Below are 26,334 nucleotides of genomic sequence, written 5' to 3' on the forward strand. Positions count from 1 at the left end.
GATCGGCACACATTTTCATTCGCGTTAAAACTGCAACAAAAACGCACACAACACGCTGAGGTTGAATGTCCTCTTCTCCCCACTCCACACCAATGCGTCCTGTTACTACTATAGAGCCCCTAGATATTATTATTACTGCGCTTAGATAGTATTATTGTAGCGTGGCCGGGGGAGCGGCCCAGCCCACACCCTACCAAGGTGAGTGGGTCTCTCTAGTCTCGCAGTGGGTGGGTTTCTGTGGATCTCTGTGCCTGTAGAAACGTGCCTTTTCAAGTATTTGGCTGCTGCTGTAATTATAAATGTCCACGAGGTGACGACGACGATGATGAGCCACTTTGTTGAGCTATCGTTCACGACAGCCAATTCGGTTCTCAAAAAGCACTACCCGGTAGCTCAGCGGGGCGCCTTACCTGGCAAAATAAAATAGTTTGGTTTGTGTTTGGTCTTGATCTGACATGTTAGAGGAGGAGGAGGAGGAGGACCGACACCCCATTGGGAGCGCCAGACTTTGGCGTCGCCCACCTCTCCGACCGCGGCTCCGTGTCGTCGGCGGCTCTCGGGCGCAGAGCCCGACGCCCAACACGATGGCCTCGGCGCTCCTCCCGCTGCTGCTCCTGCTGCTGCTGCCGCCGTGCAGGAAATGCCTCGATGGGCAACGGGGCCGGCCGAAGCCCGCCCTGCGCTTCACCAGCTTGTCCTACAAAGCCACCGTCTACGAAAACTCCGCGCCCGGGACGTACGTGGAGAGCCACGACAAGATGGGGATCCACGTCGGCCGCTCGGCCCCCGGGGCCCGGTACGCCGTCGTGTCCGGGGACGAGGGGGCCGCGTTCGAGGCAGAGGGGCTCGTCGTGGGCGACTTTTGGTTCCTGCGCGTCCGCACGAGGGGCGTGCCGTTGGACCGCGAGGAGCGCCGCGGCTACGCGCTGGGGGTGAAGGCGTTCTCCGAGAACGGCCGCGGGGCGGCGTCCGCCACGGTCTTCGTCCAGGTGCTGGACCGCAACGACCTGAATCCGCTGTTTTCGGCTTTGTCGTACGCCGCGAGCGTCGCCAACGACGCGCCGGCGGGCACCACGGTCCTACGTGTCGCCGCCACGGACGCCGACGAGGGCCCCAACGGGCGCTTCAGTTACGCCCTGGCGCGGCACTCGGACGCGTTCGCCGTGCACCCGACGAGCGGCGCGGTGACGCTCGCCAGGAGGCTGACGGAGCCCGGTGACGCGGGGCTGCACGAGTTCAAGGTGATGGCCGTCGACGGCGGCGGGCTGAGCGGCTCGGCGCGCGTCGCGGTGAACGTGAGCCGGGCGAACGCCCACGCCCCGCGCGTCACGGTCGTCGCGACCCGCGGGCAAGGGGCGCCGTTCGCCGACCCCGCCGCCGCGCACGCGGAGCTCGTCGCGGTGGACCGCGACGCCGGCCCCGAGGGGGAGATCGTCGCCGTGGAGATCGTCGCCGGCGACCCCCTCCGGGCGTTCTCCGTCGCCCCGACGGACGGCGCCGGCCCCGCCTCGGCCTACGCGGTGAGGCTCTCGGGGCGGCTGGACTGGGCGGACTTCCCCTTCGGGGTGAACCTCACCGTGCAGGCTCGCGACGGGGGGAGGCCACCCAGGCACTCGCGGCCCGTCACGGTCACGCTCCGGGGGGGCGGCGCCGCCGGCGCGTTCGAGCGGAGCGTCTACTTAGGCGCCGTCGAGCGGCGGTCTCCGCCCCGCGCCGTCGTGCTCGCGGTCCGAGCCTCTTGCGGCGCGCGGGGCTGCCGGTACGTCGTCCGAGGCGGCGCCGACGGCGACTTCTTCGCCGTGAACCCCGCCACCGGGGTCGTCTCCGTCCGCGAGTCCCTGGCGGCGGTCGACAGACGCCGCTTCGAGTTCAACGTTGGCACCGACGCCGGCCCGGGCGTCGCCGGGGTCGCGATCGACGTCGCGGACTACAACGCCCACGCCCCGGTCTTCGAGCGGCCCAACTACTCCGCCTCGTTGAGCGAGGACGTCCCGGCGGGCACGTTCGTGCTCATCCTGCACGCCGCCGACGACGACGAGGGGGACGACGGCCGCGTGACGTACGGCCTGGTGGAGGACGAGCCTGGCCCCTTCGCCGTCGACCCCCGCACGGGCATCGTCGTCACGACGGGGCCGCTGGACCACGAGGAGACGACGGGGGCCTACCAGCTGCGCGTGCGAGCCTCGGACTGGGGGACTCCGTTTCGCCGGGAGGCCGAGGCGACCGTGACGGTGAACGTCACCAACGTGAACGACAACGCGCCCGTCTTCGAGTCCGTAGACTGCGTGGGCGAGATCCCCCGGGACCTCCGGCCGGGCGAGCCGATCTTCACCGCGTCGGCCATCGACGCCGACGAGCTCCGGCCGGTGCTCTACGGCATCGCGTCCGGGAACGGGGGCGGCTTCTTCGCGCTGGACGGCGCCCTCGGCGTCGTGACGCTCGCGCGCTCCATCGCCGACGTCGCCGCCGGGCCGGCGGGGGCCTTCCGCCTTGGCCTCACGGCCACCGACGGGGAGCTCTCGGCGGAGACGGCATTCCTGAACGTCTCGGTCGTGGACGCCGCTCCCGGACGGGCGCCGTCATGGCGGTGCGTGGAGACGGGGATCGCCCGGAGGATGGTCGCGTGGCTCCACCGGGCAAACCAACGGCAAGACCGCCCGCGCCCCCTCGCCGCCAGCGCCGTCAATCGGCACGCGCCGGCGTTCGCCGCCCCGGCGGTCGCCGTGGAAGTCCGCGAAGATTTGCCAGTCGGGGCCGAGGTCACCCGAATGGAGGCCACGGATCCGGACGACGGCTTCGAGGGGAAGCTGCTGTACGCCCTGACGGACGACGGCGGGGCGAGCGGCCTCGCCGTGGACGCGGAGACCGGCGTCGTGAGGGTCCTGGTGCCGCTGGACCGTGAGGCCGCCGCCTCCTACCTCGTGAACATCGTCGTCCGCGACCTGGGCACGCCGCGGCGCTCCGCGAGCGCCGCCCTCCGCGTCGTCGTCTCGGACGTCAACGACAACCGGCCGGAGTTCTCGCGGCGCGCCTACGAGGCCCGGGTGCCGGAGAGCGCGCGGCCGGGCCGCGAGGTGCTCCGGCTGGAGGCCGCCGACGGCGACGCGGGCGCCGCGGGCGTCGTGCGCTACCGCCTGCTGTCCGACACCGATCTCTTCCGCGTGGACGCCGAGACGGGCGCCCTGGAGGTGGCGGCGCCGCTGGACCGCGAGCGGCGCGCCGAGCACGCGCTGCTGGTGGAGGCGTCGGACCTGGCGCCGGAGGAGAGCCGCCTCTCCTCCGTCGCCGCGGTGACCGTGACGGTGGAGGACGTGGACGACCACGCGCCCGCGTGCGCGCCGGCGCCCCTCCGCCTCCGCGTGCCCGAGGACTTCCCGGTGGGGGCCGTCCTCGGCTGGCTGGACGCTCGCGACCCCGACGCGGGGCCGGCCGGGGAGGTGCGCTACTCCCTGCCGGGCGAGGACGAGGACGGCGGCACGTTCGGGGTGCACGAGACGAGCGGGGCCCTGCGTCTGGCGCGGCCGCTCGACTTCGAGAGGCGGCGCCGCCACGACCTGACGGTGGCCGCGCGCGACGGCGACCCCGGGGGGCCGCCGCCGGCCGCCTGCCGGGCGACGGTGGAGGTGGTGGACGTGGACGAGAACGACCACGCCCCGCGGTTCGCGGAGTTCGCGGCGGCTGCCGCCGTGCGGGAGGACGCCCCCGTGGGCGCCGTCGTCGTCACCGTCACGGCCACGGATGAAGACCGGGGGATCGACGGGGAGGTGCGGTACTCCCTCGTGGACGAATCCGGCCTGGGCGTCTTCAGCATTCATCCAGAGAATGGTAAACCGCACCTACTCCCCCCCCTCCTTCCTCCCTTCCCCCCCCCCCCCCATCCTCCTCCTCACGGCTCACGACGCCGACTGACGGCTCACGCCGGCGCCCGTCTCTGCCGCGTGTCGTGCACGGCGCTCCGCGCCGGCAGGGATGATCGTCACGGTGCAGCCGCTGGATCGGGAGACTGCTGACAGCTACTGGCTCACGGTGCGCGCGACGGATCGCGGAGTCGTCCCTCGCTTCTCCACACTGCACGTCTACGTGGACGTGCAGGTACGGAAACTCACACACACGTACACACACACACACGTATATACACACACACGTATACACACACACGTATACACACACACACACGTATTCACACACGTATACACATGTATATACACACACACGTACACACACACACGTACACACACACACACGTATACACACAACAACAACAACCGCCATTCGCCACTAAGTGGCGGTGACGTCACCACGACGCTTGTGCCAGGCTATGTGCACCCTGAGGCCACGTGAAGTGTCGAACGCCCGCTGGCAGGAGGTCACGGGGCAGACCCAGGTGCCACGGGTCGACTGACTGAGATGACTGGCTGATGCACCACCTGTACCACCTACTGTGCCAACCTGCTGTGCTTGAGCCACTCGGCGCTCCGCTCGTTGTTGTGAGCGTCGCTCCTCCGCCCTCCGTTGTTGTTGGATGGCGACTACCTCCAACTGCCCAGTAGCGTCCTTCACGAGCCTCCTCCACAGAGGCCGATCTTGACACCGCTGGTACCAGTCATCGGCAAGTCCACTCAGCTCCACGTCCTCCTGTACCACATCACTCTATCTCTTCTCTAGCCCGTGCCGCGCCCGCTTAGCCCCCTCAATCCGGCCGAACAAAAGCTGTTTCGGCATGCGGTGGCTGGGCATGTGGGCTACATGACCCAGCCATCGCAGCCTTCCCCGCCGGAGGAGCTCACTGATTGGACCTTGCCCAGATCTTTCAAGTATTTGTGAGCTCCTCACACAATCCAGTCTGGTTAAACCCAGGATGGATCGTAGGCAGGCCAGCCTAAATGTTTCTAACCGGCGAAGATGTTTCATTAGGGGGGTCAACGTTTCGCAAGCGTAGAGAAGGGAGGGAATGACCGTGGCCGAGAAGACCTGAAGCTTAGTGCGGAGCGACAGACCAGGTAGCTTCCACACAGCGTTACGCAACCGATGAGTCCTCTGCTGTTAAACTGGAGCCAGTCATAAGCACACTGCCCAGGTATGGGAAACTCTCCACTCTCTCCACAACTGCCCCATCACCGATTGGGAGTTGTGGGGGTGGAGTGTCCGATGGTACAAAATACCCAGGCAGGTGCTTAGTTTTGGTGGGGCTGATGGTAAGGCCCCACCTCTTAGTGGCACGCTCCAGTCTCAGCAGCAGCGTCTTCAACTCCTCCTCTGAATGAGCAGCTATTACCAAATCATCAGCATACATAACGTGGTTGAGCAATAGGGAGCCATCCCTTGACCGCACCCGGGCATCGATCAGCCTCTCATTATATCTGTACCATATGGAAATTCCCCCGGTACAGCTATTGAAGGCTTCACGAACTACCTGGTCAAAATAGATGTTAAATAATGTGGGAGTCAGAGGACATCCCTGTCGCACCCCAAGGTGTACAGGGAATGGCTCGGACTCCCGGCCACGTAATTTTACCCGGGCCCACTCACCATCATGAAGGTCCTTAATGATCGTGAGCAGAGGATCAGGTACTCCAAAAGCACGAAGAACAACCCAGAGCCCAGGCCTACTGATGGTATCATAGGCCTTGACCAGGTCAATAAAGCAGATATGTAGGTCTTGTTGGAATTCCCTACACCTCTGCTGTAGCAGACGGACAGAAAATATGGCATTTGTGCAGGACCGCCCTTTCCTGAAACCGCATTGGGGCTCCGCAAGCCTCTCCTCAGCGTGCCTGGCAAGGCGATGCTGAATAATCCTTGCCAGGACCTTTCCCGGCACACTGAGGAGTGAGATGCCCCTGTAGTTGTTACAGTCTGTGCGGTCCCCCTTCTTAAAAAGGGGGACCACCATGGCATCCTTCCAATCCTGCAGAACCCGTCCAGTGGTCCAGACCGTTGTTATGATGTCATATAGGGCAGTCTGTGCACAAACGCCACCCTCCCTCAGCATTTCGCTTGGGAGATCATCTCTGCCCGCTGCCTTTCCTGGTCTCAGACTCCGGATTGCCTTCAGGACTTCCTCAACAGATGGCACCTCAGCCAGCCACTCACAGGGGGTGACTTCTTCCAATATTTGAGGTACCGCAGCCTCAGCAGGGTCATCCTCACTTTGTGCCACGATGTTTTTCTGTCTGAGGGATTTTCCCTCCCCCAGGACCTCACAGAAATGCTCAGCAAATCTGAAAACCTGTTCCTGGGGGTTGGAGATTGGATCACCGTTTTTTCCCCTAATGATGGTAATAGGTGTGGCGCTGCAGGTTACTTTTTTGATGGAGTTAAATAGAGATTTGTGATCACGGGCCACTGAGGCAGACTCCATCTCCTCAGCAACCCGCGACCACCACCCATCCTTGCAGCGCCTCACGGCTCTCCGAACCTCCGAGCGAAGGCTGCGGTAAGTCTCCTCATTCTCTGACGTGGGATTCTGTAGCCGATGACAGTGGGCCTGTCGCTTTTTCTCAATCATCCTGAACACCTCCTCTGTCAGCCAGGGTCTCTGGGGAGGTCTGGACCGTGTACCCAAAGCAGCCATTGCAGCTGCATGTCACAGTCCTAAACCTCGCCCATTTACCCTCGACATCAGGAGTCAGGGACGATGCCAATCCCAGCCGCAAGCGATGATGAAATTCTCGCTTGCAACTTTCATCAGATAACTGAGACCAGGCCACTTTAGGTTGGAATGGGGTCCTGGGTGTACACCTACCACCGGAGTGGAAGAATGGCAGGCGCATCTTACAGATGACTAGTCGATGGTCAGAGGGCAGATCAGCTCCACGGTAGGTCCTGGTGTCAAGGACGAGGGCTCGCATCCGCTGGTCCGTCACTATGTAGTCCAGCAGATGTTCTTGCTTGGACCCGGCATGCAACCATGATGTTGTGTGGATGCGCCGATGCCGGAACAGCGTGTTGGTAATTACAAGCCCATGGGCTGCACAAAAATCTAGCAGCCTCCTACCGTTGTTATTGAGCTGATCTGGCCCATGCCCTCCAATCACTCCATACCAGGTGCCAGTATCATGACCAACTCAGGCATTGAAGTCACCCAACATGATGACTCTATCCCGAGGGGCCACTTTAGCCAGCACCTGTGACAGGAGGTCATAGAAGGCATCTGACTCATCGGCTTTGCCTGCATCCCTCCACGGATGTTCATCTTCGGTGGGGGCATAAGTAACCACGACCACCATGCCTTGCCTCCGGTTGATGGGAAGGCGAGCCCAAAGTAGCCTGGGGCTTACAGCTTCCCACACCTCACCGCCACGCTCCCACACCCCCTTCATTCTTTTGTTCAAAAGAAGAGGCACACCCTGTTGTTTGGCAGTCTGCTGCCACGAGTAGAGGACTGTCCACCCCTCATGGTGGCAGGAGCCAGAGCCAGTCCACCGGACCTCCTGAATGCCACATAGATCCAGGCGGTACCGGTCCAGCTCCCGACAGAGGAGTGGCAGCCTCTCCTCCGCTGTGAGCATTCAAACATTCCACATGGCCACCCGTAGTGGCTTTTCGTTGTTTCTGGAGGACACACACACACACACGTATACACACACACACACGTACACACACACACGTATACACACACACACGTATACATACACGTATACACACACGTATATACACACACACACACGTATATACACACACACGTACACACACACACACACACATATACACACACACACACGTACACACACACACACGTATACACACACACAAACACACGTACACACACACACGTATATACACACGTACACACACACAAGTACACACACACATACACACACATGCGTATGCACCCCTGCATTTTAAAACGACACACAATGCGAGTACCGTGTGTCTCTCCCCCCCCCCCCCCCAGGACGTTAACGACAACCCCCCGCGGGCATCGCGTCCGTGGTACCAGGCCGCGGTGGCGGAGAACTCCCGTGGGGGCGTCAGGGCAGTGCAGGTGGACGCCTGGGACCTGGACAACGCCGCCGCCATGTCCTCCAACGATGCCCGGGGCAGGGGCCTCACGTTCAACATCGTCAGCGGAGACCCACAGGGATTCTTCACCATAAACAACGCGACAGGTGGGGGTTGGTGGTGGTGGAGAGCAAATCCAGAACATTTACAATTATAGTGTAGTGTAGAAAGCAAATCTATAACATTTACAATTATAATGTAGTGTATAGTGTACACTACATTATGCACGACACAACTATATACTACAGAATGTGCCAATTCGTTACTAGTACAGCACTAACCGGTGTGTTGGTGAGCAAATCCAGCAACATTTACTATCCACGTTGGCCCCCACCCCACCCCACTGCGTGCGTGTGCCGGCCGGCGTGGGATGGTTGTTGTTGACCTCCGGTGAACGGACTCGTTGCAGGCGTCATCCACACCACCAGCAGGCGGCTGGACAGAGAGAGGCAGGCGGAGCACGAGCTGGAGGTGAGAGTCACCGTGATGGTGGTGGTGGTGGTAGTGGCCTTCAATAGCTGTACCGGAGGAATTTCCATCTGGTACAGATATAATGGGAGGCTCATCGATGCCCAGGTGCGGTCAAGTGATGGCTCCCTATTGCTCAACCTTGCCGATGATCTGGTAATTGCTGCTCACTCAGAGGAGGAGTTGGAGGCGCTGCTGCTAAACGTGGAGCTTGCCACTAAGAGGTTGGGACTTACCATCAGCCCCACCAAAGCTAAGCACCTGCCTGGGTATTTTGTACCATCGGACAATCCACCCCCACAACTCACAATTGGTGATAGGGCAGTTGTGGAGAGAGTGGAGAGTTTCCCATACCCTGGCAGTGTGCTCATGACTGGCTTCAGTTTGACAGCGGAGGTCTCACTCCGAATCAGTCGAGCGGCATTATCTTTTCATCGGTTGCATAACGCTGTGTGGAAGCTACCTGGTCTGTCGCTCCGCACTAAGCTTCGGGTCTTCTCGGCAAATCATTCCCACCCTTCTCTACGCTTGCGAAACGTGGACCCCCCCTAATTGAACATCTTTGGCTGGTTAGAAACATTTAGGCTCACCTGCCTACGATCCATCCTGGGTTTAACCAGGGTGGATTGTGTGAGGAGCTCACAAATCATTAAAACATCTGGACAAAGACCCATCGGAGCGCCGGGTGGCTAAAGCACAGTAGGGGGCACAGGTGGTGCATCGGCCACTCATCTCAGTCAGTCGACCCGTGGCACCTGGGTGTGCCCCGTGACCTCATGCCAGCGGACGTTCGACACGTGGCCTCGACGTGCCCATGGCTTGGCACAAGCGTCGTGGTGCCGTCACGGCCACTTAGTGGAGGTCGTTGTTGTTGTTGCGCGTGTGTCTGCGTGCGTCCCGCCCGCCGGCGCCAGGTGTCCATCGTGGACGGCGGCGTGCCCCCGCGTGAAGCGAGGGTGGCGGTGACGCTGAGCGTCTCCGACGAGAACGACAACGCCCCGCGCTTCCGCAGGAACCTCACGCGCGTTTACGCGGTGGCGGCGAAGGAGCCGACGGTGGTGGCCATCGCCCGCGTCTACGCCGCCGACGCCGACTGGGGCAACAACGGCATGCTGTTGTACACCGTCCGCGGGTGGCAACACAATTACTATTCCGATGAGCACGGAGTCGTCTACAGCCGGAGCGACTTGCACCGTGCGGGGACATCCCACTCCATCCTGGTACTGGGCACACTCCCCTCGCGGTCCTCCCCCCTCATCCTCACGGACACGCTTGACAATGTTGACCCCCCACCGTGAAGCAGAACTCGCCGATCTTGCCGTTGCCCGCCCCGCAGATCGAAGCCAGGGACTCGGGGCAACCGCCAACCTTGCCGTCGACGGCCGTCATCCACGTGGAGTGGATCGCCGCTCCCCGGCCACCGGAGACGCCCGCGGCCTTCGGCCTGAGCCAGCACGCGGTCACCGTGTCGGAGACGGCCGCCGTGGGCTCCGTGGTGATCGCGCTGCCCACGCAGAGCACGGCGGGGAGCCTCCTCTGGTTCAGCATCACAGGTCACGTGGTGCCACCACACACATTCCACATCCCACCCCACATCATGATGGTGTGTTAATGGTGACATCATGATGATGGGTTAACGGTGACATCATGATGATGGTGCGTTAATGGTGACATCATGACGAAGTGTTAACGGTGACATCATGATGATGTGTTAATGGTGACCTCATGAAGATGGGTTAACGGTGACCTCATGATGGTGTGTTAACGGTGACCTCATGATGATGTGTTAATGGTGACCTCATGATGATGGGTTAATGGTGACCTCATGATGGTGTGTTAACGGTGACCTCATGATGGTGTGTTAATGGTGACGATGATAGTGTGTTAATGGTGACCTCATGATGATGGGTTAATGGTGACCTCATGATGATGTGTTAACGGTGACCTCATGATGGTGTGTTAATGGTGACGATGATGATGTGTTAATGGTGACCTCATGATGATGGGTTAATGGTGACATCATGATGGTGTGTTAACGGTGACGATGATGATGTGTTAACGGTGACATGATGGTGTGTTAATGGTGACGATGATGATGGGTTAATGGTGACGATGATGTGTTAACGGTGACCTCACGATGGTGTGTTAACGGTGACATCATGATGGTGTGTTAATGGTGACCTCATGATGATGTGTTAATGGTGACCTCACGATGATGGGTTAACGGTGACATCATGATGGTGTGTTAATGGTGACCTCATGATGATGTGTTAATGGTGACCTCACGATGATGGGTTAACGGTGACATCACGATGGTGTGTTAACAGTGACATGATGATGGTGTGTTAATGGTGACGATGATGATGTGTTAACGGTGACGATGATGATGTGTTAATGGTGACCTCACGATGATGGGTTAACAGTGACATGATGATGGGTTAATGGTGACATCATGATGGTGTGTTAACAGTGACATGATGATGGGTTAACGGTGACATCATGATGGTGTGTTAACGGTGACATCATGATGGTGTGTTAATGGTGACGATGATGGGTTAACGGTGACATGATGATGGTGTGTTAACGGTGACGATGATGGTGTGTTAACGGTGACATCATGATGGTGTGTTAATGGTGACGATGATGGTGTGTTAACGGTGACATGATGATGGTGTGTTAACGGTGACGATGATGATGACGTTAGGGGGGCGCCGCTTGTGGACAGGCGGTGACGTGGAGCGCAGCTTCCACGTGACGGAGCACAGCGGCGTTGTGGAGGTGGCCAAGCCGCTGGATGCCGAGCGGTGCTCCTCCTACCGGCTCACCGTGACGCTCACCGACGGGACCAACGCTTCAACCACCCTGGTGGGCGGGCACGCGTGTCTGTGTGTGTGTCTGTGTGCGTGTCTGTGTGTGTCTGTGTGTGTCTGTGTGTGTCTGTGTGTGTGTCTGTGTGCGTGTCTGTGTGTGTGTCTGTGTGTGTGTGTCTGTGTATGTGTGTCTGTGTGTGTGTCTGTGTGTGTCTGTGTGTGTGTCTGTGTGTGTGTGTCTGTGTGTCTGTGTGTGCGTGTCTGTGTGTGTGTCTGTGTGTGTGTCTGTGTGTGTGTGTCTGTGTGTGTGTGTCTGTGTGTGTGTGTCTGTGTGTGTGTGTCTGTGTGTGTGTGTCTGTGTCTGTGTGTGTCTGTGTGTGTGTGTCTGTGTGTGTGTCTGTGTGTGTCTGTGTGTGTCTGTGTCTGTCTCTATGTGTCTGTGTGTGTGTCTGTGTGTGTGTCTGTGCGTGTCTGTGTGTGTCTGTGTGTGTCTGTGTGCGTGTCTGTGCGTGTCTGTGTGTGTGTCTGTGTGTGTCTGTGTGTGTCTGTGTGTGTGTGTCTGTGTGCGTGTCTGTCTGTCTGTCGCACAAGGTGGGCGTGACGAGGCCGTCAGGGCGACGCGGTGACGTCACAAGGCCGGGGGTTGCCGCGGTGGCCGCGTGAGACGTGCCGGGTGCATCGGCACCTCTTGCCAATTCCTCCTCACCACCACCACCACCGCCACCCGCATCACCACTTTACTCACCCCCCCCCCCCCCACCGCTAGGTGGTGGTGACGGTGCAGGACGTGAACGACCACCGGCCCCGCTTCTCCCGTGACCTCTATGAGGCGACCGTCACCGAGGACGCCTCTCCCGGCGCCTCCCGGATCCTGCGGCTGGAGGCGACCGACGCCGACGCCGGCGCCGCCGCCGCCCGGCTCTCCTTCTTCCTCGTCGGCGTGGGCGGCGGCGACGCCGTGGAGGGCCAGCGTCTGTTCCGCGTAGACCCCGTCACCGGCGAGGTCACCGTCGCCGAGAGGCTGGACCGAGAGGCCAAGTGGAGCCACGTACTCACCGTCATGGTGAGTACGTGACTCCACGCCGGGTGTGCGCGTGTGTACGTGTGTGTGTACGTGTGTGTACGTGTGTACGTGTGTGTGTACGTGTGTGTACGTGCGCACATGTGTGTGTGTACGTGTGTGTGTGTGTACGTGTGTGTACGTGTGTGTGTACGTGTGTGTGTGTGCGTGTGTGTACATGTGCACGTGTGTGTACGTGTGTGTACGTGTGTGTACGTGTGTGTACGTGTGTGTGTGCACGTGTGTACGTGTGTGTACGTGTGTGTGTGTACGTGTGTGTACGTGTGTGTGTGTCCGTTGAACTTCGTCCGCAACTGTACGTAGCCGACTGCTGATCGAAGGCGACGATGATGACGACGACGACGATGACGACGACGACGCCGTGACCACCGTCTTGCGTGGTGACCACAGTGTGCGGTGTACTGCATAGTAATGCGTATAGTGTAGTTTGTCACGTAAACAAGCCGTGTAACTAAATCGCCACATTTTGTTTGGGTGACACAAAACCTTGCCGACCGGCCATGTCAGGCGGCGGTGGCACAGTCGGACGACGACACGTTGCACGCAACCAGCACGTCCCTCCACCGAGAATGGCGTCTGCCGCGAAAGCCTCCTGTCCGGGGGCGTTCGGAGCGAGCGCTCCGCTCAGCCCTCTCTCTCTTCACTCTCTCACTCTCTCTCACTCTCACTCTCTCACTCTCTCACTCTTTCCCTCACTCTCTCACTCTCTCTCTCACTCTCTCACTCTCTCTCTCACTCTCTCACTCTCTCTCTCTCATTCTCACTCTCTCACTCTCTCTCTCACTCTCACTCTCTCACTCTCTCTCTCACTCTCTCACTCTCTCCCTCACTCTCTCACTCTCTCGCTCTCTCGCTCTCTCACTCTCACTCTCTCTCACTCTCTCGCTCTCTCACTCTCTCACTCACTCTCACTATCACTCACTCACTCTCACACTCTCTCACTCTCACACTCTCTCTCTCTCTGCGCATGCGCGGAGGAGGCTGCGTCCAGGTGAAGTTCCGCGCTGCTCACCTGGATCAATGGGGGCCTGATTTTCCATAAATTAGGCCAAGCCTGAGAGAGGTTACGATGGGGAGTTTAAACATCGCTCTTCCCCTCGTTTTGTAATGGTTTATTCCCTTTGATTTTTTCTTTATTTTTGCTCACTGAGTCGTCCCGGAAAATTTATTCCGAGCGGCTCGTGGGCTGAACAGAGAACGGCAACAACGACGACAACTACAACGACAACAACAACGACGACAACTACAGCGAACACGTGCGCAGGTGTGGCTGCTGCCGACCACCACCATGGTGCAGCGCACCGCGCTGGAGACTCTCACGAGGAGGAACAGTTTCGCCACCTTTCCGCCGTCCGGGATCGCCGTCGTCGCCGCCGCGGTGGCCGCGACGACGTCGGCTATGCCGGCGTCGTCGCGGCCCAGCGGCAGAGCGGAGGGGTCACGGTGTACGTGGTGGAGGAGGCGATGGCGGCGCGCCTGGTGGAGACGGGGCTCACCGTGGGTGAGCTTCACCTGCGGTGTGCCCCGCTCGCCACGCCCGCCGTCAGGGTGGCGCTCTCGGGCACGCCGCCCTTTCTGAGCGGCGCCGACCTGCTGCGGGACCTCCAACGCTACGGGACGGCGGTGTCGAAAGTCACGCTGCTGCCTCTACGAACGAGGGACCCCGGGTCGGCGCACGTATTGTCGCTTCAGCGCCAGGTTTTTATGGTCCTGAAGGACGGCAACACGGACTTAGACATTAACTTAAAGTACACGGTGCAGGGCCACGTGTACACAGTACACGCATCCACGGCGGGGATGCGTTGTTCCGGGTGCGGAGGCAGCGGCCACGCCCGGAGGAACTGCCCGAACAGGGCAAGCGAGTCCGCCGCGCCTGCTGCTCCGCCCGCAACGGGCGGGCGGAGCAGCAGCAGACACAGCAGCAGCGGCCGCAGCAACAGCACCGCCATCAACTACAACAAGAAGAACACCAAAATCAACAACAGCAGCAGCAGGGAGGGCAGCGGGGTGATCTCGCCGTCCTGGCAGCTGACTGCGGGGCACGGACGACCGAGGACGAGGGAGACGTTTTCGTCCGCCCGTCCGCCCCTCCCTAGCGGAGGAAGCGGAGGGCAAGGAGCGACCCCGCGTCAGCGGGACGCGTCGGGGCCCCCGCGATGCGGACGGTGGTCGCCGGCGACAACAGCGAGCCGGAGGACCGCACGGAAGCGGCGACGGGGAGCGACGGCGAACCCGGGCCGCGGGACGGGATGAGCAACGACGGCGGACTCCACCTGCCGGACGACGTCGCGGTAGCAGAGCGACCGTCGGAGCCGGACCCAGCCTTGGCCGCTCCGGAATTGCAGACCAACAACAACAACAACAACCGCCATTCACCACTAAGTGGCGGTGATGTCACCACGATGCTTGTGCCAGGCTATGTGCACACTGAGGCCACGTGAAGTGTCGAACGCCCGCTGGCAGAAGGTCACGGGGCAGACCCAGGTGCCACGGGTCGACTGACTGAGATGACTGGCTGATGCACCACCTGTGCCCCCTACTGTGCCAACCTGCTGTGCTTTAGCCACCCGGCGCTCCGCTCGTTGTTGTGAGCGTCGTTCCTCCGCCCTCCGTAGTTGTTGGAGGGCGACTGCCTCCAACTGCCCAGTAGCGTCCTTCATGAGCCTCCTCCACAGAGGCCGATCTTGACACCGCTGGTACCAGTCATCGGCAAGTCCACTCAGCTCCACGTCCTCCTGTAACACATCACTCCATCTCTTCTCTAGCCCGTGCCGCGCCCGTTTAGCCCCCTCAATCCGGCCGAACAAAATCTGTTTCGGCATGCGGTGGCTGGGCATGCGGGCTACATGACCCAGCCATCGCAGCCTTGCCCGCCGGAGGAGCTCACCGATGGGACCTTTCCTAGATCTTTCAAGGATTTGTGAGCTCCTCACACAATCCAGTCTGGTTAAACCCAGGATGGATCGTAGGCAGGCCAGCCTAAATGTTTCCAACCGGCGAAGATGTTCCATTAGGGGGGTCCACGTTTCGCAAGCGTAGAGAAGGGTGGGAATGACCGTGGCCAAGAAGACCTGAGGCTTAGTGCGGAGCGACAGACCAGGTAGCTTCCACACAGCGTTACGCAACTGATGAAAAGATATTGCCACTCGACTGATGTGGAGTGAGACCTCTGCTGTTAAACTGGAGCCGGTCATAAGCACACTGCCCAGGTATGAGAAACTCTCCACTCTCTCCACAACTGCCCCATCACCGATTGGGAGTTGTGGGGGTGTAGTGTCCGATGGTACAAAATACGAAGGCAGGTGCTTAGTTTTGGTGGGGCTGATGGTAAGGCCCCACCTCTTAGTGGCACGCTCCAGTCTCAGCAGCAGCGTCTCCAACTCCTCCTCTGAATGAGCAGCTATTACCAAATCATCAGCATACATAACGTGGTTGAGCAATAGGGAGCCATCCCTTGACCGCGCCCGGGCATCGATCAGCCTCCCTTTATATCTGTACCATATGGAGATTCCCCCGGTACAGCTATTGAAGGCTTCACGACCACTACCACCATCACCTTCATCGGCGCCGCCGCGCCTGACGGTGCCGCGGCGCTCGAGGGTGCCGTGACACCTGACGGTGCCGCGGCGCACGCGAGAGACGAGCAGCCCGCCTCCCCGTCTGACGGGGCGATGGCTGCTAGACCCGCGGAGGTACACCACCCCAAGCCCAAGAAAAACCCGGCTCGGGGTGGCCTGACACGAGAGGCAGCCGCCAAGCCCCAAGAGAACATACAAGGCGACTGTAAAAACAACAGCAACGAAAATAACGACAACAACAACAACAACACCTCCAGGGTCGACGGGTGGTTAAGGTCCAACGTTGTTGAGAACACAAGTGAAACGAGCCGCCCGCGAGTCCGGAGGGGGATAGAGTACAACCCAGGGGCCATCATTGACTATGTACGACACCCCTTCAAGGGGCGCGCGGGCACCTTCAGAGAGCAATTCCCCGACGCGCTGGCCTTCATGCAGGCCGCGTGACCACTTTGCAAGGATCCGCAAAGGTAAGTCTGCAGCCGGAAGGAAGCCGACAAGGTGGAGGCTCTAGTACGGAAGGCAGAGAGGAGGTATTCCTCCCAGCTAAAGGGCCCCCCACCTGCGGCCACCGCCAACACCAACACCTAGCGTTGTGGCCTCGGGATTTAAAAGGGCAAGGTGCGCGATGACGCGCGCGGACTCGAAACGGTTTCCTCTGCGCACGCGATCACTAGAGGCTGGCGGTGGACCGTGAGCCACCTAAGCTGGCGGTGGCCACGCCAGGAGGTGTGCTGTGCGTGCCTCGTGTGCAGCACGTCCACTGAGGCGGTCTGTATACCTACCTGCATTGGCGGCGATCAGCTGCATCATTTGGATGTGCACGCGGTGACACGTGCGGACCGATTTTGATTTGGTTTTGGTGGTTGGGTTCACCCGTACCGTGGGGGGGCGGCGCGTGGTTCGCACTTTGGACCCGGTTTTTTTCCCGCTTCTGTGTCATTGCAGAACGGTGTTGTTTTTCGATATGTGCGCTTGTGTTGACGGTGACGAGGTTGTTGCCTGTGGCTGGTGTCGATGGTCTTGCGCGCGATGACGCGCACGGACATTGTTGGCTTTTTTATTGGCGACTCTCGCAATGGAGCACCGGAACCGTCCAGGGCATTTGCTGCTGGACAATAAAGTTTATTTAAAAGTCAAAGTCTCTCACTCTCTCACTCTCACTCTCTCTCTCTCACTCTCTCTCACTCTCTCACTCTCTCGCTCACTCTCTCACTCACTCACTCTCTCTCACTCTCTCTCTCACTCTCTCACTTCCTCTCACTCTCTCTCTCACTCACTTTCTCTCTCTCTCACACTCTCACTCTCTCTCTCACTCTCTCTCACTCTCTCTCTCTCACTCACTCTCTCTCTCTCACTCTCTCTCTCACTCTCTCTCTCACTCTCTCTCACTCTCTCACTCACTCTCTCACTCTCTCACTCGCTCACTCTCTCACTCTCTTTCTCTCACCCGCGCGAGCAGGTGCAGGACGGCGGGGTCCCCGTGAGGCGAGCGTACGCCACGCTGGCGGTGAGCGTCGACGATGCCAACGACCACGCGCCCCGCTTCACCGGCGGCCCCTACGAGGCCCGCGTGGCCGAGTCGGCGGCCGTGGGCTCCGCCGTGGTGCGCGTCACGGCGACGGACCGCGACGACGGCCCCAACGCCGACGTCAGATATAGCATCAGATACGGTGACCGCCGCTTCCGCTGCCACTCCCGCCGCCCCTCCCAACCGCCCCGGGGGGGGGGGGGGGGGGGGGAGTTTCTGCACAGGGGCACGTTTCCAGCGTCATGGTTTCTCCGTCGCGTCCCTCTCCCCGAGCGAGTCGCGAGCCGCGGGTCCAACTCGGATCGCTCGGGAGCCGACGGGCGCCGCGGTTTCCCCCGCGTTGTTTGCCCTCGGCGTCTCCCTCCGGATTCGGTGACGTGAACTCGCGCCCGTCCCGCTCCTCCGAATTCTCCCGGCAGGAAACGTGGGAAATTCCTTCGCCGTCCACCGCGCGCTGGGCGTCGTCTTCGTGGCGAGGAAGCTGAACGGCTCCGCGGTGGAGGCCTACGAGCTGACGGTGAGGGCGGTGGACCGGGGGCGCCCGCGCCGCGTCACGAATGCCGCCGTCCGCGTCGTCGTCGTCGCCGCCGACGCCGACGTCCCCCCCGAATTCGCCTCCGGAGGCGGCGGCGGCGGCTACTCGGCGGAGGTCGCCGAAGGGGCCGCGCCCGGGAGCTTCGTGCTCGCGGTGAGCGCCTCTGGCCGGTCGACGGTCGCCTACGAAATACGGGAGGGCGATCCCGAAGGCGCCTTCGACATCCACCCGACGTCCGGGGTCGTCGCCGCCAAACGGCCGCTGGACCGCGAGCGGACGCCGTCGTACCGGCTGACGGTGCGGGCCACAGACGCGGCGGGCCTCTCGACGGACGCGTCGGTGACGATCCGCGTGCTCGACGAGAACGACAACGGGCCCGTCTTCGACCGCCCTCGCTACCACGGGGCCGTCGGCGAGGAGGCGGCGGCGGGGACCCCGGTGCTGGACCCGGACGGCATCCCGCTCGTCGTCAGGGCCGCCGACGCGGACGACGGCGAGGGGCGCGCGACGGTCGCCTACGGGATCGTCGAGTTCGGAGCCAGGAAGTACTTCTCCGTCGACCCGCGCACCGGGGCCATCAGGGTCGCCAGGGCCCTCGACCGCGAGACGACGGCCGAGTTCCGCTTCCGGGTGACCGCCTCGGACGGCGGCAGCCCGAGGATGTCCGCCGAAGCTCCGGCCGAGGTGACGGTTGCCGTGCTGGACGCCAACGACTGCCCGCCGGCGTTCTCGACGGCCGCGTACGAGACGACGCTGACCGTGCCGACCCACGCCGGCGTCCGCCTGCTGACCCTGGCGGCCTCCGACCCGGACGTCGGTGCCGCGCTGACCTACCGCGTCGCCTCGGGAAACGTCGGCGGCGCGTTCGCCGTGGACGCGCGCACTGGGGACGTCGAGGTGTGAAACGCCTCCCTCCTCGCCGCCGGCTATGACCTCGGGGTCGAGGTGTCCGACGGGAAATTTCGGAGCGCCGCGCGGGTGAAGGTCTCCGTGCGGGCGTTCGGCGGCAGGCTGCGGGTTCCGCCAAAGATCTCGGCGCGCATCCCCGAGAACGGCGCGGCGGGCGCCGTCGTGGCCGCGGTCGTCGCGACGGGGGGGGACCTCAACGAGCCGCTCGTCTTCGACCTGCTCGACCCGAGCGGCGCGTTCCGGATGAGGCCGACGGCGGGCGTCCTGGAGACGGCCGGCGTCGCGTTCGACAGGGAGGAGCGCGATCGCTACGAGCTGCTGGTGGAGGTGAGGGGCGGCCCGAGCGTCGCTCGCACCGTGGTCGAGGTGGCCGTCGAAGACGTCAACGACAACGCCCCGGCGTTCGTCGGCCTGCCGTACCGCGCCGTCGTCGGGGCGGCGGCGGCGCCGGGGAGCGCCGTGCTGATCGTGGCGGCCCTCGACCGGGACGTCGGCGAGAACGCCAGGGTGAGGTACTCGTTGAGGGACGACCGCGACGGCCGCTTTCGCGTCCGCCCTTCCGGCGGCGAGATCTTGCTGAGGACGAGCTTCGCCCCGGGCGCGTCGGGCAAGGACTTCGTCGTGACCGTGGTGGCGACGGACTGCGGGACTCCTCCGCTGTCGTCTGCGGTCGGCGTCACGGTCACGGTGCTCGACGAGGACACGCCGGCGTTCGAGAGCCTCTCCCACATCGCGTGGGTGCCCGAGGACGTCGGGCCACCCACGCCGATCGCTCACGTCCGCGCGGCAGGTCCCGAGGGCCTGCCGCTCGTTTTCTCCATCGTCGACGGCGACCCCTTCGACCAGTTCTCCGTCGACTTTGGCACGGGCGTCGTGAGCGTCGTCGGCTCGCTGGACCGCGAGACGCGGGCCAACTACCGCCTCGCGGTGCGGGCCGCCTCCCCGACGACGGGCCTGCACGCCGACGCGAGCCTGGACGTCGTCGTCGGGGACGTCAACGACAACCGACCGCTCTTCGCGCGGGGCGCCTACGCCGCCAGACTGTCCGAATCCGCGCCCCCGGGGACCTCCGTCGTCCGGGTGAGCGCCGTCGACACCGACGCCGGCCCCAACGGGGCGCTCCGCTACGAGATCGTGGACGACGGGGAGAAGGGCGGCGAGGGATTCTACGTGGACCCGGACGGCGGGCTGGTCGTGACCACGGCGCCCCTGGACCACGAGCGGAGCCGGCTCCGTCGTTTCTCGGTGCGGGCGACGGACGGCGGCTCCCCTCCCCTCGCCTCCGACGTCACGGTGACCGTCGCCGTCGAGGACGCGAACGACAACGCGCCGGTGTTCGAGCGGCCGCTGTACGAGGCGTCCGTGAGCCGGCTGTCTTGGCCCGGGCACTTCGTGGCCGCGCCGAGGGCGTTGGACGCCGACGCGTCGGACGCCTACCGGCTGCGGTACGCCATCGTCTCAGGCGACGACGACCCAGCGAGCTTCGCCATCGACGCCGAGACGGGCGTCGTCTCCGTCGCCGTCCCACTTGAGCGGAAGAAGCTGGCCGCCTGCTACCACCTCCGAGTCTCGGCCACGGACGGCGCGTTCGTCGGCGACGCCACGCTGGCGGTCGACGTGCGGCCCACCAACCGGCACGCCCCCGCCTTCGAGCGGGCCGAGTACGCGGCGGAGATTCCCGAAAACTCCGTGGCGGGGACCCCGGTGGCCTCGGTGCGGGCCACGGACGCCGACGCGGGCGCGTTCGGGCGAGCGTCGTACTCCATCGCAAACCGGTTCGCCCGCGAGCGCTTCACCGTCGACGGGAGCGGGCGGATCTTCGCGAGGGCGCCCCTCGACAGGGAGGACCCCTCGCAGAGGGCCGTGGACGTCCGCGTCGTGGCCCGGGACGGCGGAGGCAGGGCGGCCTTCGCCACGGTCAGGGTCGTCGCCACGGACGAGAACGACAACGCGCCCCGGTTCGTCGCCGCCGAGTACTCCGGCGGAGTGCCGGCGAGCGCCGCGAAGGGGACCGCGGTCCTGCGGGTCGCCGCCACGGACCGCGACGAGGGGAGCAACGCGGCCGTCATCTACTCGCTCCGGAAGGGGCGGGAGCCGGACGCCTCCGAGGACGTCCTGGAGGTGGAGCCCCTGACGGGCCGCGTCATCACCAAGGGCGGCCTCGCCGGCCTGGAGGGCTCGCGGCTGTCGTTCTTCGTCGTGGCGGAGGACGGCGGCGGGCGTGTCGCCGCCGTCCCCACGTCCGTCGCCGTGCTGCCCGCCGGCACGGCGGCACCGGCCTTCGCCCAGGCGGCCTACGAGCTGACGGTCACGGAGGACGCGCGGGCGGGGAGTGTGGTCGGCGCTGTGGCGGCCGCGCTCGCGGGCGACGAGGCGGCCGCGTACGCCGCGGTGCCCGGCGGCGGCAGCGGGGTGGCGGATGACGGCGCCGGGGGCGGCGCGTTCGCGGTGGTCGCCGGCGACGGGCGGATCGTGGTGGCGAGGGCGCTCGACCGCGAGGCCGCGGGGAGCCACCGCTTCGAGGTGAGGGCCACGTGGCGGCGGGGCGGAGCCGACGTCACGGCGAGGTCCCGGTGACGGTGCGTGTGGAGGACGTGGAGGACGAAGCGCCCGTGTTCGAGTCGAGCGTCTACGAGGCCACCGTGTTGGAGAACCTGCCAGGCGGAGTGCTGCTCGTGCAAGTGAGAGGTAACGCAACCGTGTGCGGCGCTGGGCTGACTCGGTCAACAAACGCGTCTTTGTGTGGGTGTCTGTGTGGTGTGTCTATGGGTTTCTGAGCGAGTAGTCTATGGGTCACACAGATAGCTCCAAATGGTAGGGGCTGCCACTCTTCGGTAACCAATTTAACCAATTTACTGGGAAAATATCACGGCGGGAGGAAGTGTCCGCAGGGACGAGGCCTGGAAACAGCAGGGCAGGTGGGGGACCCCGCCTGACGCTGTTGACGCAGCGGCGTGCTCTCCCCTGGCGGTGTCGATTGCGCGTGCCGCTGGTTCTCTGCGATGCTGGCTCGGTCGATGCTTGGCGCTTTCCGCCCTTTCTCGACGTTGATGGCTTGACATTGCAGAACTCTTTGGTGACTGATCGACCTCGGTGGCTGGCTGTCGTCTTCGCTAGTTGGTCGCCGTCTTCTGCCGCCGGTAGCTGTGATGACGATGTATGGCTCGTGTCTCTCTTCTTATGCCAAATTTCTTCCTCTGCCGCCTTCTCACCAAGGATCGGAACTTCCTTTGATTTCGCTCTGTGCTGTGGGGGGGGGGGGGGGGGGTTGGTTGTACGTGTGTCCGTGTGTTCTGATTTATTAAGCCATCTGTTCAGTCTCACCCTGGTTTGATTCTTTTATGGCTTATCTCCGTCCCTCGGTTGTGTGTGAGAGGCTGTTGCTGTGAGGGGAGGGAGGGTGTTCACCTCACCCCATCTGGCCTCCAAGCGACACCATGATTGATAAAACAAATATTGGCAAAATCATTCTTAATATCAATTTGGAAAAAGGGCCTACATACAACACCCCCCCCCCATCCTCCCCCCGACCCGTCCCTCAGCGACAGACCGAGACGGAGGTGCTCAGCCGGTACACAACCTGGTCGAGCTGCGCGAGAGCGGCGACGCCGGAGAAGCGGAGCCGCTCTTCATGGTGGACGCCCGCAGCGGCTGGGTGAGCACGCTGAGCCGGCTGGACTGCGAGGCCCGTGACCGGCACCACCTCCTCGTCGAGGCTTTCGACCCGGCACGCCCCGAGCGCCCGCCGGCCGTCGCCAAGGTGCTCGTCATCGTGAGCGATGCCAACGACCACCCCCCGCGGTTCTCGGCCTCGGTGATCGACGTCCGAGTGCCGGAGGACGCCGCGCCCGGCCTGGCGTTGGCTGTCGTCCAGGCGGACGACGCGGACGCCGCGCCGGAAAACCGGGATCTTACGTACCACCTGACAGGTAGTGTGCAGTAGTGTATAGTGTAGTCTACTAGTACGCCACTACACCTGTTGTGTTGGAGTGAACCCACTACCGCATTCACAGTTGTTCGCGGAAGCCTCTGCATTAAACCGACTCTCGTCATCATACTCTCGCCATCATACTCTCTTCATCACACTCTCTTCGTCACACTCTCCGTCTCGACGGCGAGCGACGTCCGCGTCCCACCCCCCGTCCACGCTGGCCACAGGCGGCGACCCGCTGGGCCACTTCTCTCTCGGCCCCGTCAAGAGGGGGGGCGAGTGGACGCTGCGCCTGGAGCGGCCGCTCGACCGGGAGGAGCAGGAACGCCACCACGTGCTGGTGATGGCCACCGACGGCACCTTGGTGAGGACGGTCGTCGTGGCCGTCACCGTGCTGGACGTCAACGACAACGGCCCCGTGTGTGACAAGGTACCCGTAACCGTAGACTCGCCACACAGGCTCACAGACTCGTCATACCCTACCACACCACCGTACTGCTGTAACGCCATGAACACACGGTATACTTACCTGCACTGGCGGACAGACGCCAGTAGGGGGTGGTATGTGGGCCACCGGGGTTCCCAAGACCCCAATAAGGGGGCTGTGGGAATATTCTAGGATCCCCTGGAACACTCTGGAAGGAAGGCGTGGCCAGGGGCGGAGAGGGCGTGGCCAGGGGTGGAGAGGGCGTGGCCAGGGGCGGAGAGGGCGTGGCCAGGGGCGGAGTATAAAAGCCGGACCCCTGAATGGGTTCCGCAGTTCTCAAGTTGAAGACTGGAGACCGGGCTTAGAGTAGGACCCTGGGAACCCCCAGACCCACTGTCCTTGTAAGGGCCGGGGCTGTGAGGGAAAGTGGTCGGACCCAAGGACTTTGGCCGGGTTGGGTCAAAGTAGCCTCCCCCTAGGGCCCCTAGCCGCAGGGCTGAGAGTGTACGTGGTCCCAGTCGATAGGACACGATAGCCCAGAGGCCACACCTCCCCAGATGGCGGGCGTAAGGGGCCGTCACCCCCTTCGTGTTAGAGACCCTGTGCTATAGTTACTGTTAAATAAGTGTCGCCTCGACTACCGGCTCTCCCTCACCTTTGGGCTCACTGCACTACCGCTGTGCCCCACGGTGCCCCAGCTGTGGTACAACGTCACCGTGCGGGAGGACGTCGCCCCACAAGTCTTCCTGCTGAGGGTTTCAGCCCGTGACTCCGATTCCGGCTCTAACGGAACCATCGGGTACTCGCTACACGGTGCCGGAGCGAATCTCTTCCGCTTGGACTCCGTCAGCGGTAACGCTCATCGCGCTCTCTCCATCGCGCTCTAGCAGCCGTCGGGGTTGTGATCAAATTTTACGTCCACCTCCTGTGTAGCGGGCGAGGTGGTTAACGTCTCTCTCGTCGGCGTGGCCCCGCGTAGGGGAGCTCTTCACGCTGGCGCCGCTGGACCGCGAGGCCGCCCCGGCCCACGCGCTCGCCGTGGCCGCGACCGACGGCGGCGGCCGCTCCTGCCGGGTGGAGGTCCTCGTGAGGGTGGAGGACGTGGACGATTCGGCCCCGCGCTTCCTCACGGGGTCGCCCCCCCGCGCCGTCGCCCTGCGCCTGAGCCACGCCGGTGTAGGGACGGCGGTGACGAGCGCGCGCGCCGTCGACGCCGACCTGGGTACGACGGTGGCGACGGTGACGACGTACACACGCGCCCACGCGTGACTTTGAGTGTGTATGTGCGCGTGTGTGTGTACATTATGGGTAGCGGTTAGCGCGCAGCGCTACGAACCTGGCGAACATCGCCACTCGAGAGACAAAAGCGGCCGGGCGTGGTGCTGGCCACCCACCCCCTCGTGTGCCACGGTGCCGGCCTTCATAGGTGCTGCTCTCTTACAGCACTTGCCCCTACAGCCTGAGGCTACACATGGGATCTTTGGCAATCTAGACATGTTCTTATCGGTGAGTTCCGGCAGGCAAGACTGCGTTGGCTCGGTCGTGTAGCCCACATGGCCCAGCCACCGCAAGCCCAAGCAGCTCCTGTTTGGCCGGATATAGGGGGCTGAACGGGCGCGGCACGGGCTAGAGAAGAGATGAAGTGTTGTGGTACAGGAGGATGTGGAGCTGAGTGGACTTGCCGATGACCGGTACCAGCGGTGTCAAGATCGGCCTCTGTGGAGGAGGCTCGTGAAGGACGCTACTGGGCAGTTGGAGCCAGTCGCCCTCCAACAACAATGGAGGGCGGAGGAGCGACACTCACAACAACGAGCGGAGCGCCGGGTGGCTGAAGCAAAGTAGGGGGCACAGGTGGTGCATCGGCCACTTGTCTCGGTCAGTGAACCCGTGGCACCTGCTGGGTCTGCCCCGTGACCTCCTGCCGGCGGGCATTCGACACTCCACGTGTCCCCAACGTGCACCTGGCCTGGCACAAGCGCCGTGGTGACGTCGCCGCCACTCGGTGGCGAACGGCCGTTGTTGTTGTTGTCGCCGTGTATTGTAGGCCCCCACCGCAGGGTGACTCACTCTCTGCTGAACTCTGCCGGCGACCGCTTCGCTATCGACGGCCGCTCGGGTGTCATCACCGTCAAGCGTCCGCTGGAGAGCCGCGACGTCTACAACCTCACGGTGCTCGCCCACAGCGGCGGCGGAGCCTCGGCGACGGCGTCCTCCACCGCGGTGATTTCCGTGTCCCTGCACGACGACGACGACGAGCGCGGCGTCGCCGCCGCCCCGGCGTTCCGGCAGCTGGCCTACCGCGCCGCCGTGCCGGAAGACGCAGCGCCGGGCAACGTGGTCGTCGCCGTGGCGGCCGTCCTCGGCGGGGGGGGCGCGGTGAGCTACGGCATCGCCGGCGGCAACGAGCTCGGGGCCTTCGACGTCGACCGGAGGCTCGGTGAGAGACGCGGCGCGGGGCGCAGGCGGCGGTCCCCTCGGGCCATGGGGGGGTTCCCCCGTCCGTGTGTCTCCGTCTCTCCGTCTCACAGACGTGCGTCGCGTGTGCCGCGTGTGCCCAGGCGTAATACGCGTCGCGGCGAAGGCCCTGGACTACGAGAAGCGCCGCCACCACTACCTGACGGTGTGGGCGGCCGCCGCCAGCGACGACGACAACGACGACGCCGCCGGAGGGGCGGCGACTTCGCCGAGCGCCGTCACCGTGGTGACCGTGGACGTCACCGACGTCGACGACGACGCGTCCGCGGTTCCCCCAATGGGCTCGTGAAGCGCCGTCGTCGGGGAGGACGCCCTGCCTGGCGACGCCGTCGTCGGGGAGGTGGTGGCATTGACCCGTAACGACGCGGTTACGTTGTCGCTAGACCGTCGGCAAATTTACATTTCAACGGGATCATTTGGCCAAACGGTCATCGTCCCTCGTGGTCGTCATCGGCAGCTGGCAGCTAGCAGCAGCTCAGCGAGCGGGGGGGGGGTCTTCACCTGCTGACCGTCAAAATGCACCGTTGCTTTTGTTTTGCACGAGCAGGATTTAAATTCGCGAACTCTTCCCGTTGCCGAGCCGCTCAC

General features: G+C 63.0%; 2 protein-coding genes across 2 annotated transcripts; both read left to right on the forward strand.

Moving 5' to 3' along the window:
* The first annotated feature begins 470 nt into the window (after positions 1-470).
* On the forward strand, positions 471-18,914 carry LOC142913934 (protocadherin Fat 1-like). Its single transcript, XM_076061053.1, has 10 exons — positions 471-3,825; positions 3,968-4,092; positions 7,898-8,111; positions 8,414-8,475; positions 9,387-9,692; positions 9,809-10,025; positions 11,198-11,337; positions 12,049-12,345; positions 17,401-17,611; positions 17,889-18,914. Exons 1-10 carry the CDS (start codon positions 585-587, stop codon positions 18,905-18,907), a joined length of 5,832 nt encoding a protein of 1,943 aa, XP_075917168.1. The 5' UTR covers positions 471-584; the 3' UTR covers positions 18,908-18,914.
* On the forward strand, positions 18,914-22,547 carry LOC142913935 (protocadherin Fat 3-like). The gene is made up of 2 exons (XM_076061054.1): positions 18,914-21,601; positions 22,456-22,547. Exon 1 carries the CDS (start codon positions 19,157-19,159, stop codon positions 21,488-21,490), a length of 2,334 nt encoding a protein of 777 aa, XP_075917169.1. The 5' UTR covers positions 18,914-19,156; the 3' UTR covers positions 21,491-21,601; positions 22,456-22,547.
* The last annotated feature ends 3,787 nt before the right edge of the window (positions 22,548-26,334 follow it).

The sequence above is a fragment of the Petromyzon marinus genome, unplaced genomic scaffold (assembly GCF_048934315.1).
Source record: "Petromyzon marinus isolate PM22_M1 ecotype Great Lakes invasive population unplaced genomic scaffold, UKy_Petmar_22M1.pri1.0 PM_G_Scaffold_27, whole genome shotgun sequence".
In the NCBI taxonomy this organism is placed as follows: domain Eukaryota; kingdom Metazoa; phylum Chordata; class Hyperoartia; order Petromyzontiformes; family Petromyzontidae; genus Petromyzon; species Petromyzon marinus.